Genomic DNA, 15,800 nt, shown 5'->3' on the forward strand with positions numbered 1-15,800 from the left:
GGAGAAGCTGAGAGAGCTGGGACTGTTCAGCCTGGAGGAGAGAAGGCTCAGGGGAATCTTACCTGTCTGTATAAATACCCAACCGTAGGGGGAAAGAAATCAAAGGCAGGCTTTTCGCAGTGGTATTCAGTGACAGGACAAAAGGCAGGGGGCACAGACTGAAATCCAATTTAAACATAAAAATATCCCTTTTATTGTGAGGCTTGCCCAGCAAGGTTGGGCAGTCTTCATCACTGGAGATATTCAAAACCCAAACAGATACAGGCCTGAGCAGCCTTCTGTAGCTGACCCTACTTTGATCTTTCTAAGTAACCTCCAGGGGTCCCTTCCAGCCATAGCTATGATTCAAGACTGCTTTTAATCAGGAAGTCTTACTCTAACTTAAATGGCATTGGTGAGAGGTTCTGTTAGATATTTTAAAATCTTTGGGATGCGTTCCATAAGGATTTGAACTTCTGTACGAAAGTTGTTTTTTGTAATGGCAATGTCTTTTTCTAATGCTGCTTGAAAATTTGCAGGGCTTGTTAACTTCATCTGCACCTTTTGTTTTGCTCCTCAGGAGCATTTCTTCTCGCCAAGATTTCGTCGTCGACTTCATGCTGTCCTAGCATCTGTTAGCACTTCAATGCTGATTTTATCAAATCTAATATTTCTTGGAGGAAATCAAGTTGGAAAAATCTACTGGAACAGGATCTTTATGGAAGGCAAGTTTATTTTTATATGCTTTCTAGGTAACAGAACGTTCCAAATGTTACCTTGGGTGGGCTGAGCCAGGTTCTTCTCTCAGTGCACTAACTGGGAGTTAATTTTTTTCTGGTCAAAACTATCAAAAATCTGAGAAAATTTAAATAACTATGCAGGCTGTGTGACTACAAACAAACATTGCCTTTCTCCCATTCAAGTCTAGAAGGGGGGCTGTCAGGCTTCTCTGTCACGTGAAATCATTGAAGATCAAGTAAGGAATGCATGACAAGTTACCAGGTTGATTTTTTCCCCCAAACTGCATTTCACACACATCAGTAAGAATAGGCATACTAAAGCCAACCCCGTAGATTCTGTGGAAGGTTAGTGGATAAGATCTGCATGATACAGCATAATTGAGCAATTAATGGCTTTTTTTGTAGTGAATGTGATTTCAGTTTGGGGACCTGCTCACTATTGATGACAAGTGTGGGGACAGGGGAGCTTGGGTGACAGTATCAGCCTGTGGTGTTGCTGAATAAGCAGTATGGGATGCTGTGCTCTGAGCTGACTCAGGAGACAAGTCGAGCTTTGGTTTTTTTGCCAGAAGTCAGCGTAAGTAGGACCAGTTTTCTTTTTAGGTTCTTACTGCTGCCAGTCAAATTAAGATCTTTTAGGGGAATATTTCTTCCTCGTGAGGGAGGTACTAATAGGCCTAGAAGTGCTCTCCTGCAAGGACCACTACTGTCTATTGCAGTGTTTTCTCCTCTTGTTCCTTTCAATGGCTTAGAAATCAGCTCTGGAGTTCCAAGACCCTACTTAAGTATCCCATAATAGTGAAAGTCTTAAAGGGTGAGTTATGTACATGAGTAGAAAATTTATCTTCTGAACTAAAGGAAAAGACCATTCAAAGAGCTTGAAGAAAGGAACATTTTTAGCATGAAATATAGTGAAGCTTTTTGTTAATACTGGACAGGAAAGAAGGAGTACTAGTTTTTACTCTTTAAAGCATAAAATACTTGTTTTCTGTTTTTTTGAAAGGCTTTGTTTTTTCTTAAATTGTTTTCTTCCAGTTACCTGGCTGATAGTAGAAAATGAGCTGAGAGAAGAAGATTGAAATTTAGACATCTCTTCTTATTTATTTTTTAAAAAAAAAGGACTAGTGAAATTGTCTATCTCAGGCTTATAGCTCCATACAAATTATTTTTGTAATGCAATCCATATATTATAAATGGAGAAAGTATGCCTTCCTTGTCGGAAAGGTTAGAAGTTATGCTGGGGTTTGCAACTGACAAAGAACAATGTTTTATCAAGTATAATAGTATTTAATTAAACCAGATGAATTATTGATTGTTTTTCTAGGTTTTGGGGAGGAGGGGCTGTTAATATTTCTTTGATCTATTCTTCCTGCAGTTGAATACATAGAGTTACTTAAGGATTAGTTGTCTAAGACAGGAATAGGAAATTAGTTTAGTCATTCGCATCTTTGTTTCCATGATGTTTTAATCAAATTAACTTTATTTTTAGAACATGAGAGCTTTTGCTTAGTGTAGCTCATACTCCACTAGTAGAACTCTCAGTGTTTAGCTTTATGAGCTTTATATGCCTGTATTATTTGATCACTCAGATGACCGTGAGCGTATTCTTTAATTGCATTGTTGTTCTGACAACTCTCATGTACAAACTGAAACATCCACTAAAATTTTATTACATCTACACACCTGATCCACTGTGGAACAAATAGGGTGAACTCTGGTATCAATCCAGGCTGGGGGATGAACAGATCAAGAGCAGCCCTGCTGAGGACTTGGGGGTGCTGGTGAATGTAAAGCTGGACATGACCCGGCAATGTGCACTGGCAGCCCAGAAAGCCAAACGGGTTCTGGGCTACATGGAAAGGACCCCAAGGAAGGGGATTCTGCCTCTCTGCTCCCCTCTGGTGAGACCCCTCCTGCAGTGCTGTGTCCAGCTCTGGGGCTCTCAGCTCAGGAAGGACATGGACCTGTTGGAAGGAGTCCAGAGGAGGCCACAAAGATGGTTAAAGGGATGGAGCACCTCTCCTATGAGGAAAGGCTGAGAGAATGGGGATTGTTCAGCCTGGAGAAGAGAAGGCTTTGGGATGCCCTAATTGTGTCCTTCCAGTACCTGAAGGGATCCTACAAGAAAGATGGAGAGGGACTTTTTAGAGGGACAGAACAGGGGGAATGGCTTCAAACTGAAAGAGGGCAGGTGCAGATTAGATACTAGGAAGAAATTCTTCCCTGTAAGGGTGGTGAGGCACTGGTACAGATTGTCCAGAGAAGTTGTGGATGCCCCATCCTGGCAAGTGTCCACGGTCAGGCTGGATGGAGCTCTGAGCAACCTGGTCTAGTGGAAGGTGTCCCTGCCCATGGCAGGGGGGTGGGAACTAGATGATCTTTAAGGTTCCTTCCAACCCAAGGCATTTGATGATTCCATGACTGAAGGCCAGTCAAATCCAGAAGGACTATTCAAAACTTAGTCTTCAGTTTCAACTAAATTCAAGTGCCGGTCTGTAAGAAAGATAACAAAAATCTAAATTTGGAGTGTGCAGTGCTAAAAGCTAAAGTTAAATACATTTGTTTGTAGTCTGCACTGTTCTGGTGAATCCAATTCATCAGTATTTACAGACCAAGCTAAACACTACAAATACATACTCTTTGATCTTTCCTTTCCCAGGAACAGATGAGATGATCTAGCTACTTGGCTTGAACTCAAGCTTTTGTCTTCACCTTTATAAAAATTCAATGGGGATATGCTTGACTTGTTTGAAGAACTAAGGGTGGTGGTAGCAGGTGGGTGTTCTGTGAGGCAGGAGGGTGTTTGTTTGGGTTTTTATCTTTGTACTTCGTTTCTGGTGTGATGCAAGCAATATAAAGTTCCCAAGAATGAAGGTTTTCTCATGTGCATTATGATTCTGGAGAGCTTTGATTAAAATACTTGTTGACATTCTGTCATTGTCTTGTGGAGAATAGTCTAGAAATCTGGCAAGGGACCCCCAGAGCTTTTTTGTACATAATACCCAAATCTGTGTCCTTTCACTTGGTAGACAAAGCAATGTTCCAATGTCCTATACATTATTGAGATCTGCTAAATACGTATCTAGCTTCTTTGAGTCAATAGCTGTTAGTTTTGGGTCAAAAAGAAAGAAGATACTCTGTGAATTTCAGGTTAAAATTTTAGAAATAATATTCTTCTCTATTTAAAAGCTTTTCAATCTCTGAAATTGGTCTTCATTTAGAAAAACCAAGCAGGATTTTGCACCACTCTAGAACTAGAGAGTAGACATTTGCATTGGGAGGACATCTCTACATTCTCAGGGACCCGGCCAGCAGGATTTAAGATTGGTTGACTGAGGTGGCAGAAGGCTCTGCAGCACTACTGTGGCATAAAATCCCTCTGAGGTCAGGAATGGAGAGATGAGGAAACAAAACTGACCACCTGTGTATCAGCCGCAAAGAATCGCCAGTTCCTTTCCTTTGTTCAAATCCCACAGAATTCTGTCTACAAAGATTTGTACATGTATGGGTAGGAAAAAAATAGGAGAATAGATATCTGTTTCACAGTTTGTAAATGTAATTGGCATTTGTAGATCACTAAGAAAATTAGTCAAGAACATATATGCTAAACTCCAGCAATAAAATGCATCTCAGTGCAGAAATCAGATCTGCAGGTTGGGTGCAGCATAAGATGTCGTGTGTGGCATTTTCAGGTCTGGCAAGTGTATGAACCTCAGAATACCAGTATTGTAAGGCCCTAAATGCCCAGTGTACAGCACTTCATAGTCAGAAATTAGAAGTTCTATTGTATAGTACCGAAAAACAGTGTTTGAAGAGCAGCTTCCCATTACCATGTGTGTGGCAGCGATGCAAATTTAAACCAACAAGCTCTTAATGGAAGGTTTTACTGAAGCTTAAGATGTATGAAATGCACTTCTAGTTTCGCTCTTTGGTTACTGAAGAGAATCTACTCAGTTCCTTTGCAAAGACTGAGTACTGTCAAAAATCTCTACAGTTTTCTGAGAGTGGGGAGGAAAAGATATGGATATGAAAGCACTTAAACCTCAGGGCCAGCACAGTCAGTTCAAGCAGAACCATACAAGCGGGATACCTTTGTTACCAAAGCTTTGTGAATTGCGTGGTAGAAACAGGATTTAGATTAAGTTTCCTGGGATTCTTATTTGACTGATACTTGAACTGTTTTGAAGTGCTTTGGCAGTGCTTTCCACAGCTCCCATGCCACAAAAAAGGGGAGTTGATATCTGAGCATGTATTTTTCAGTATTTATTTGCTTTCCTGTTGTGAAAAATAGATGAAATTTATCTGGCTTTAAAATTATTTTTGTGCATCATTAAAATCACTGTTGTCAAAATTATGAGAGCAGAGGTGTGTGTGTCCTATGAGTATTTGTTCTTAATTTTGTTCTCAAAATTTTCTCTGTTCTTTCTGTTCAGACCAGCCTTAGTGCTTGTTTCTCATACTTAATTTGGCCCTGTTATTTGCAAAGAAAAAAATTCCTATGGCAAGCATTTACTTTGATGTTTCTTTAGTAAGAATTTTCTTATGAGAGATAGTGTCACAAATGTCTAATAAGAAAGTTGCAGAAATATCTCTATGTAACAAACCGTTTTTAATCCTGTATTCTGTGTAAGTAATTAATGCTTCACTTCAAAATGAGATGCTCCAACAAGAAGGGTTCTCTTTGGAAGGGCTCACTCCTGCAAACAGCACTGGGCAGTGCTTTTGGTTAAGGGACTGAAATATTTTATCAAGCATGGACAAAGGCATTAAGCTGGGAGGGGACATAAGTGTATTGGGGGATAAAAGTCTAAAATTCTTCCTGTTATTTCTCTGGTTTACAAGGAACAGAGTCCAGATCAATGAGGAAAGCACACAGTGCATGTCAGGTGTATTTTACTTTGAGCAGCTGTTGGAAAATTGGACAGTCATGATTTAACTGTAAACCAGTACTTTAACTACCCAATTTACCTTGCCAAATTGTGAGGAGTGCCTCTCTGGAGGGCAGTTCAGCCCATATGCATCTGTCTTAGTATGGGATGAGTTGCATTGTCACTCTTCACTGCGTTCAGAGGCATTTTGTACAGCCTAGTTTAGATTAGATTGGACACCCAACCTTTGAGAAGGTGTCCTTTAGCAGACATCCAGCAAAGAGTGAATTTCACCCTCAATTAGGAATGATTTACTGCAGGGGTACAGAACGGGTGGCTGGGCAGAAGTCCTGCAGTGGAGGATGTCTGACTGCTCTAGCAGACTGTGAACTTCATGCAGCAGCAGCATCGTACCACCTACAGCAAAAATAGACCTTGTGCCAAGATGCATTGACAGCAGTGCAAAATGCATAAATTAACCTCTTCTCCTACGTGATGTTCTGAAGGCTAAAGTTAAAATATGTGCACTTTTGGTTACTGCAGTTTAAAAAAGCCATAAGCTGACAATTAGGGAGAAGGAAATACAACAACGTAACTGGAAGTCTAGAGCCATGGTCCTGAATAAATGGCATTGTTATGTTTTGAGAGGAAAGTATTGAGGGGAGAAATGGATACATAAAAGTTTCTGCATAAAATTTTACCAAGATATTCTATCACCAGTGGGGTCAGGAGAAGGGAAAACCCCCTGTAAAATGTAGCAAGGAGCTGCACTTCAGTGATCCTTGTGGATCCCTTCCAGCTCTGGATATTCTATGGTTCTATGGCATTACCAAGGTAAGCTGTTGGATTGCCAGCTTCAGAGGACAGTCTCCAGGTACACAAAAATCCGTCAAGCAATGTCAAAAATACTGACTTCATCACGAGGTAGGAGGAATCTCTAAATCTCCAGACCCATTCCAAGCCCTGTTTTCTCTGAGCAGTTCATCAGCAATTAAGAGATGTTTAAAGTAAAACTAAAATTTATTTCTCAATGTCTAATATTTGTTCACTAGCTGAAGATGGTGAAGCCTTTATTTCACCTCCTGTTCTCCCTTCTGGCTTGTTTTGAAGCAAAATAAGGTTCTGTGCTAATCAGAATTCAGATAATTTGTTAATTTATAGGGAAAATGTGTTCTCATCAGCACCTTACCTACTTTATAGAGGCAGAAAGCCTTCTTCCCAGCTGTGCAGCACAGCAATCTTGGATTGTGTTTCACAGGGCATCTTAGGCACTGATTTGCAAGTGGGAATTTCCACAATCATGACATACAAGATTCAGAGCTATGAGTGAACCAAAGAGCTTGGTGTAACACGTGTGGTGTGACATGCCTAAACGTGGATTTTTTGGCTTGCTTTGGTAGAAAGAGTAGAGCATTATCTTATGATATTAAACTAAAATTATGCCGATTTGTAATTACACCGTATCACAGGACTGAAGATTATTCTAACAATCTATATTTGTTTCATTTTATGTAAATCACTTAGTGCATGAGTTGAGAATTGCAGTGGTGTCAGCATCTTTCACGGCATTGTCCTGAACTGCTGTTGCCTTTAGAAGTTTTGCCCTTGGTTTTGAAGACAGTGAAATTAAGTTCCTGCTCTACAAAAAATCATTTGTATATTAGTAGCTGAGGTGCCTTTCTAAGTTCAACAGCTAAATCACTTAAAAACTATGAGTTACTAATTGTGCAGCTCTAGTGCTGTATGAGATGTCAGTAACAAAAAAAGATGAGAAATTCCTGTATTGGTTGTTGTATGTTCTAGTCTGGCTCGTACAAGATCACGTCTTCACATTAGATAAGCTGTTGATTGTATGCCTTGTGTGCTGCAATAGGGAGTGTAGGAAGAAGGCCTCGGGATAACCAGTTCATATGACAGCATCTCATCCTTCAGAAGCTATCTGAGTACTGCTAGTTAGTTTAGGTCATAGATTTAGCACATTTTAAGGGCTGAGGGAAGAGGTGGAGCAAAGTAGTTAGAGCTTGCTGTTTGGCAGGGGTCAATTGGAGTTTTTAGCTCTGAGGTGTTGCCAGATAATATACAACAATGTATTAGGAGCCACATTGCGCATAACAACTTCTGAAATGGGTTGCAGTGATACATGGAGTTATCTAGCTGTGAAGGGGTTTAAAGGTGCAGGAGGAATGAAATAATGTAGCAGAGGAACTCAAATGAGGCCACAAAACCTGTCAGCTGGGGCATCCCTGTTGTACTTCACTGCCTATTCTATGCATCTCTTGCAAGGTCTTTGCTCCAATTTCTTTCCAGCTGAAACAAAGAGGAAGGCTGCATCCATAACTGACAGTTCAAAGTTTCAGATGGCCCTTGTTTTGGTTTGGAAGATTCTGTTGTAGAGTAGCTGGCATTCAGTCTTCCAGCATTCTTGTTCCTCCAGATTTTCACTTTCACTGAGAAATCCCGCTTGCTGCTGTTATGCAGAAACTTACTTAGGGTCATTTTTTCCAAAAATACATTTATGAACACTATATTGATGAATTGCATAATTTAGAGAAATATTGCATAGTGGCAGAAATATTACTGAAGATGTCACATTTTTCGAAATGATTCATTCTTCTTCATGCACAAAAGAAACTTGTTTCCACAATCACCTTGCTTGGTGGGTGCAGTTCATTGGGATGTGAACTGGCAAAATACCAAGAAAAATTAATTTTGGTCTGCAGTAATAAGGAGGCAGTATTTGGTTGTTTTTTTCCCCTTCACCTCCCAAAGGATGACAGCTGTATAAAAGCAAATATTCACATGTTTTTTGGGGGGATTTTCTCTAGAGCTGAAACAGTAAAATGTGTTCCGCCATTTTCTGTTGAATCGTGTTGGTTTGAGCCTCTGTTCTATGTGAAAATTGTTGGAGCATTGCTATGTTTAAATTCAATTGTTGCTGTTTAATCTCAATAGTTTGCCATTTGTCTTTAGAGTCTTAGGACCTGATCATGCAACCATATCAATGCAGAAAGCTCCTTCTCTCTAGAAAGTTCCAGAACATGTGCAAGCATATCTGCTGGGATTAATATGATTCCAAGGTCAGAATCGGTCACAAAGAATCTGTATTTCATATATCTTATTAAAGCCTTTATTTTACACAGAGCATGTACAAGTGAAAAAAAATGCAGGACAGTCCACACTGTGACTGCACATAGAGTTTACTGGTGTCCATTGTGCTGTATCTTACTTACAGAACTCTGTAAACTACTCTGCACACAGAAGACAAGGAGTTGTTCCTACATCGTGCTGCCTTCTTGTTAATTTGCAGCTCTTTCATAAAAATACAAGTTTGCTACTTTGTGAGCTTTGCTGATCACAGGCAAAATGCCTCAGATTTTCAATTACTTTGGCAAGGTTCCTACAACCCTTTTTAAATTGTTTTAATATTGCTAGTGAAGGGCAGTATGGTGTGATGAGCAGTTGTTGTAGGGGGTTGGCAAAGTCCATCTTACAGATGTAACCGTGCTGGCAGTGTGGAAGCTGGAATGAATGATGCACCAAACACACTTGTTCTGCTGCTGTGGCCATTTTAGCATAGTCTTTCAGAGGCTGGAGCAGTTTGAATGTGTGGGCTCTTTATGCCTTAAACATATCATGAACATATAAAAATAAAACTAGTTTCTGTGTCAAAAAGCTTGAAATTGCCATGACCTCATGACTGCTCATCATCAGCGTGTAATTCAGCTTTGCCTTCTTGTTCCCCTGTATTTTTGCCATACACAGCAAAAACCTCACAGTGGCCCAGAGTAGCATAGCCTGGTATAGAATACTTGAATTGCTGTTTTATTGGTCACTGTTCTTATTGGGAAATTTATACATAAATGAACTCATGGTTCTGGTGGCATGTAAGTAACTGATTAGTAGGAGACATTATTTCAGCTCAGATGCACAACCATCAAGAAAATTTTTCTGAGGAATGATGTAATTCCTTTTCCTGTATTCAGAAATTTCCAGGAGTCTCATAGGTGCTACTTCTTTCTTGTCATTGAATTCCTTTTCTTTCGTCTGGTAGCTCCTTTCATTTCTCTTCAGATTTGAACTAGTCCTGACTCACACTTTTTTTTTTCCAAATCCTTTTTGAGAGAGCAGTTCCCATATACAGAAAGTAACCTTCTCGCAGCAGGAACTGGAACACCAGCTGTATTTAGCTTTGCAATCATTGAGACTTTCATGACAACTTTCTGAGTTGTTTATTTCCTGAAAAGTAATGTTAAAACAGCATTGTGGTATTCCACAATTAGTGCTGCTTGGAGCCTGCTAGATCAAATTTTTTCGACTTATAGGAAAAAAAGACACTTTTTTTTCTCCCAAATGCCAGCCCCGCATATCAGGTTGAGATTGAGATTTCAAGCAGTGTTCATTTTGGCTCTTGCACCTCTGCCACCAAAGTCAGAGGTGTTAACAATCCTCTTGTAAAGATGCATGGGCCACAGAGGAGGCTGATCCTTTTCTAAAACCTGTGTTCTCTGTGCACAGGAATGAAAAGCAGTTAAGAGCTTATTTTTCTCACTGAGGAAGCCGGAGAGGATTTTTACTACACTATATCACAGTTCTGCTGCATTTCTACTCTAATGCTGTTTTGCCTATAATTTTATTCTAGCTTCACAAGCAAACATAGTTGTCTCAGACTATTTTAGCTTTTTTTTCTTTTTTAATCTCGGAATGAATTTATTTCAACCATCTTTAAATAGCTGCTGCTTTAAAGAAAAGAGTAACTAAAAGTACAAGAACTCTGAAAAAATGAGCTGATTAGGCCTTGTCTCATTGTCTGGACTTTTGGGATTTAGGAGAGGGTTTGTTTGGTGTTTGTTTGGGTTTTTTTAAGAGGAAGAGAGCAAAGCATTATATACATGTTTAATAAAATTTATAGACTTACACCCTCTTAAGTGCTGACAGTTCTGTAAAGTGTCTTCTACCTCATGTCATTCCATTTGCTACTAAATTGCACGCAGGGGCATGTTTTCTTAGGGCACTTTGCACCAGCCAGCAAAGTCCTGAAACTCTGCAGAGCTGGGATTTAAGTTCATGCTGAACTTGGAATGTAGCAAACTTTATGTGCATATTATCAAACTCTATGAGAAACAGCACCATATGGTGGAGCAAACAGCTCTGCTGTCCCTAAGGAAGCACAATGAGGCAAAAGTGTGTCTCCTTCCTAAACAGCTGATTTTTTCCTCAGTGTTACACCAGTCATTGATAATCTTGGTGTTTAGTGTGGTACCTGTAAAAGATGGATAAGCAGGGAAGCATGTGGCTCTACTATGTGTTTCATCTCTTTGGGCATTGTCTGCCCCCGAGAGAATGGAGAAATACCTTTTCTCTCCTAAAACCTTGGTTCTGTCTGCTGCAGAGGCTGCACCCCTGGGACACACCCCTGTGCTCTCCAGCAGTGTGCGTCCAGTCATGGGTGTGACTTGTGATGACCATTTGAATACATGATGTGCCTGGTTCAGGTCTATCTAAGCTCTGTGAGATCAGATAGAATTAGAGTACTAAATAGCACAGTTCCCAGACCTAACTTAATAAGCCTAGAAATATTACAATTTTCTGTTAGTGAATGTACACGTCTTTGAGTGTACCTGAGATATTAGGCTAAATAAATGCAAGAAATAGTAATGCCTTAAAGCCAGTTGTAAAGTCAGAGATCATCATAAGCATTCCCAGTTATTGTTACAAATTGCATCTGGTGCTTGCCGTTCATTCTGTAGTGAAATAATTAAAATTTTCAGAGCCTTACTAAATATATCCTAGCAGAAATTTCAGACAAATTCCTCAAGAATGTTTCTTACAAGAAAGTAATGGATTTCAAATACTAGGGTAGTTTTTATTTAATACACTGTCTTCCATTTTCTCTTTCTCATTCTCATTCATTTCTCACTTATTACCTCTAAATTTCCTGATCTAAGGCAAGTGTGTACTGGAGCGCAGTAGTGACCTGTCAGCTTGTGTGGCTGTCTGTAGGTGTTGAATTCTCACTGTTGGTGGGTTAGCCTAAAAGCCTGTTACAAATGTCTTGGCTGTCCATGCTTTAACAAGATCCGTTTTATTTCTGACAGTTGTTGAGATACCTGACAGAGATTTTCCACAAATCTCTGTCAAGCTGCCAGACCTGTGTATTCCTGTCCATTCTGTGGGTGAGCAATAAACACTGTGAGTCACTTGAAGCTACAGAGCAGCATGCCTGTGTTTAGGCATCTTAAGCAGAAAATATGCTCTGTTGTTAATAACTGATTCATAATTTTTCTTTTAAAGCTACTTCCTTGTTTTTGCAGCTTGCATCAAAAACTGGTAAATAACATAAGTTTTCTGTATTGTTAATATCCATCCTCTTAGCCATGTAAGAACATTGGATTGTTTTGTCCCTTCTGCCCTCTTTCATGTGTTTTTTCTTAGACCCACAGCTAAGCCTTCTATCAAAGATAATAATACTTCTGCAAATTCTAACTTGGGCTTTGAAACAATCCTTGGAGAAGAGTGACTTGTGTATTATACTACAAAGTATCTATAAAAATTCTCCCAATGGTGGGACTTTTATGTCTGAATAAAGATTTAGCTTGCATCTAGATTGAACAAAATCTCAAATCTTTGTACTTGTGAGGAGTATTGTTGTTGAAGAGGGTTTTTTCACTCTTCAGAAATAGTAGTAAAGTGTTACTGAAGTAGTTGCATTGTTCAGAAGGGAAAACATCTTTAGTAGTCCTTAACACTGAAAGAAAACAGTAGGCACACTGTTCCATTACCTGCAGGTTAATATGTATCCTGCAGTGAGGAATAGTTTGCAAATAATTGAAAAAGTTTTAAACTTGAATCTTCTGACTATAATGCTCTGCCAGTCCCTATGCCTATTATTTATAGTGAAGGTATCTTCTATTTAACAATTAGTTTGCATGTAAATAGTTGAAAACCAGCTTATCAGAGAATCTTAATATTGTCCCAGTTGCTGTTGCCTTTGTTTTAAAATGGTTAAAACAGTGATCCTTTTTCTAGCATGTTTGTTGCACACAGCTTAGAATGTTACATACATACATACATACATACATACATATATATATCTCCTTTCACTGCTATGTATAAAAACCGCTTCAGCTACATTTTTACTGCAGAAAATAGGAAATTAAATAATATATCTGCAACAACATAATCTTTAAGACAAGGGCACTCTTCATCACAGTTGAAATCCGACTTGTGGATATCTTATTCTTCACCCAGCATTGAGACAGGTGACAATTTGCACATTTCTGGCCAAATGGCACATTTAAATGTTTTAAGAACTGTCAACCTGTACAAGTGTGGAAAATGAAATGCTGAAAAAACTCTAGAGAATTGCTAATGGCATGTGCAGACTTTGCCCTTAGCTTCAGTTCAGATTTTTCCAGGTCAGGAGCAACTGACAGTTTGTACCACCTAGTGGTTTTTTCTGTGCCTCTGATATACAGCTGGGAAGAAGGGATTGGAGAAAGTTGCTGTTGTTAACATGAACTCAGCAATATCATGGTGGGTCTGCAGACTTCTCTAGGAGTGGAATAAGCTTGGAGACTCAGCTCCTGCTCTTGTAAATAGTTCGGCCACCTGAGACCACAGCAGCTTTCATAAAAGCTATGAAAAATGTCCATCACACCCATGATGTGCCAGGAGGAGTATTTGCGTGGGGATTTGTATATTAGTTAGAGTAGCAAAAGCAGTCTCACTCTATCTTATTTTATTCCTAGCCTTACTAAATATATCCTAGCAGAATGAGATTCACTTTTCCATCATTTTTATACCCAGAGTGTTACAATTTCATCTGAAGTAACAGGAGATCTGCATGACTAATACAGGAAAGTGCCCTGTAAGTCAGCACATAGAGCAAAAACAAGGGTCACAAAGACCCTCTGGGTAAAACCATCACTAGAGCCCTGATGGAAAACCATCAGTCATCCCCCAGAAAGCCTCTTAACTTTATTTGACTCAAAATTCTATGAGAGAAGACTGTTGTATTTAGTACCTTTTTGGTGCCCACATGCCTAAAGCCCTCATAGTGTTCACTGAGGTGTGTTAAACACTATTGTGACCAGTTTAATACTGTCTTCACAATGTGATTTGGCCAGTGTTGCATGTTAAATCAATGACACACACAAATAGATGGGAGAAATCAGGAGTCCTGGGTCCTATTCATTAAATCCTCCTTCCATGAAGCCTTAATGGTTATAATTTGAGCTGTGTAATTAATATTTTGCAGCAGATCAGCCATGTGATACACTGTTAGTGGCTAACCTTGCCAGTCAATGTGGGGAGATACAAGATAGAACTGAGCTGTGGGCTGTGGAATTTGCCTGCAGAAGCACATGGCAGCACAAAGGAGCACATGGTGGCACACAGAGGCTTGTCTCCACCGGACCCTGGGGGCAGGAGGTGTGACACGGCAGAGCCCTGCAGGGAGGAGCCCGCCGGGAGCTGACGGTCAGGTGAACAGCGAGTGATCATCCCATAGAAGGACATTTAGAAAGTGTGTTGCTGATGTGGCAACACAGGATAGGTCACGCAGTGAGAAGTACCATGTAAGAAAATACTGTGCCTTGGAAAAGTGTATAAAACTAGCTCGTTCCTTTGAATCAACAATTCAGATTCCCTGCCGGTCTGGGTGCGTGCCTCAGTCACTGACAAGTCAAGAGGAGGAGTTTCATGCTGAACATGGAGAGTCTGGGTTCATTTTCCTTGGATGAGCATGCAGAGAAAAAGAGAAAGCAGTATTTAAAAGTTAGGTTGGACACATTCAGGTTTTACAAGCAAGCTGTCACTAAAGACACTCGGTAGTCTTTTAAAAAGTGCAAATAGTCTTTCACCATTGTGTCAGACCAAGTTTTGGTACATTGGCACACTTAAAGGTCAGTATTCTTGTGGTACGATGTATCATGGTAGCTTCCAGAACCAGATGCTCAAGGCAGAAATGTGTAAGGAACGGTGCAGGTCTGGAGAGTTCAGGACAGTAAAAGCTTTCATTACAGTGAGAGCCATAGAAAATGAGGTCAGTGAGTGTGTTGCTGCACACAGTGACTGCAGTGATTGCCCTCATGCATAGGGCAGGACATAACTACTGAGCAGTACTTGGTGGTACATTAATTTCCCTTGTGGAACTGAGGAAGCAGTGATTATTTCTTTATCTTACAAATATGTGTTAGGCCTCTGCACTCTTCTGCTGTTGACAAAGGACTCAGATGTTTTGGCTTAACTACAACTAATGTGTGAGAACAACAAAAGACAACAACTAATTAGTATTCTTTTGACTGCAGTTCTGGAGGAAAGGAGCTGTATTCTCAGCTCCTTCTTAGGCTGCAATGGAGATTAAAATAAGTCAATGACTGTGAGGGAGTAGAGAAAAAAGAGAACTTGGAAACAAGGCAGATCCAGACAATTTCTTCACAATGCAAATTTATGGAAAATAAACCTTGGAGAGAGACCTGCATTGAACCTACTCCATCTTTGCAGATTTCCTCCATGGCTTTTGCGTAGGTTCTCACTCTTTGCTTGGAGAAATGCTGTTGTCCAGTTCCTTTTACTGGCCTGGTTTGTGGATCAGAAAGTCCCGTTGCAAAGCAGCACAAGGAACATGGATGGCATATCGTGCAGTGCAGGATACCAGTGGGATTAGCCACTTGCTGCAAGAGCACATTCTGTTAGATGAATAAGTTATACCTACTTAAAAATGTAATGCAGACCAATGCTTTTAATTTGTAAAAGCAAGTTCAGATTCACATCTGCCTGTGGCTACATTAGCTTGTGTGGCTGGCACTGACACAGCTGCTGAGGATAACCCCAGCAAGGTGCCTGACCTTGGCACTGCAGGGCAGTCATACAAACTGTGGAGTTACTGGCTTTTTTCTTGGGGTTTTGTGTTAAAGGGACTTAGCAATCAAAGCTCTCATGCCCATTGCAGCTGGAAACAGACAGAGTTTTTTCTTGTCCCAGTTGTTTCTCTTAAAAGAAGTTGGGTGAACAGGAGAGGAACATCTCTTTGGACTCTCCAGTAATGAAGACAACTTATTCCTTGCTGGTAGAGGTTAGAGCAGCTGTAAAGCTTTTTCAGTTTCTGCTGAAATTTGAACAAATTACAACAGCTGTCAACAGGCTGAAGACTGCAGAATGCAATAGATTCTACCATGGTTTAATGAAGTCCAGCTAAGGCCTAGGAAAGATG

The 15,800-nt window shown here is 40.0% G+C and overlaps 1 protein-coding gene across 3 annotated transcripts in view; it reads left to right on the forward strand.

The window, feature by feature from the left end:
- The window catches only part of HHAT (hedgehog acyltransferase), a 151,598-nt gene that overhangs the window by 92,429 nt on the left and 43,369 nt on the right, over positions 1-15,800 (forward strand). For 2 of the 3 annotated variants that reach the window (XM_032102908.1, XM_032102904.1), the window contains one exon: positions 560-704. The exons of the other annotated variant lie outside the window; for it this stretch is intronic. In XM_032102908.1, the coding sequence (XP_031958799.1) occupies positions 560-704 (145 nt within the window). The remainder of the gene's footprint in view (positions 1-559; positions 705-15,800) is intronic. 3 annotated transcript variants of the gene reach the window in all.

This window comes from Corvus moneduloides, chromosome 3, assembly GCF_009650955.1.
Source record: "Corvus moneduloides isolate bCorMon1 chromosome 3, bCorMon1.pri, whole genome shotgun sequence".
Taxonomy (NCBI): Eukaryota; Metazoa; Chordata; class Aves; order Passeriformes; family Corvidae; genus Corvus; species Corvus moneduloides.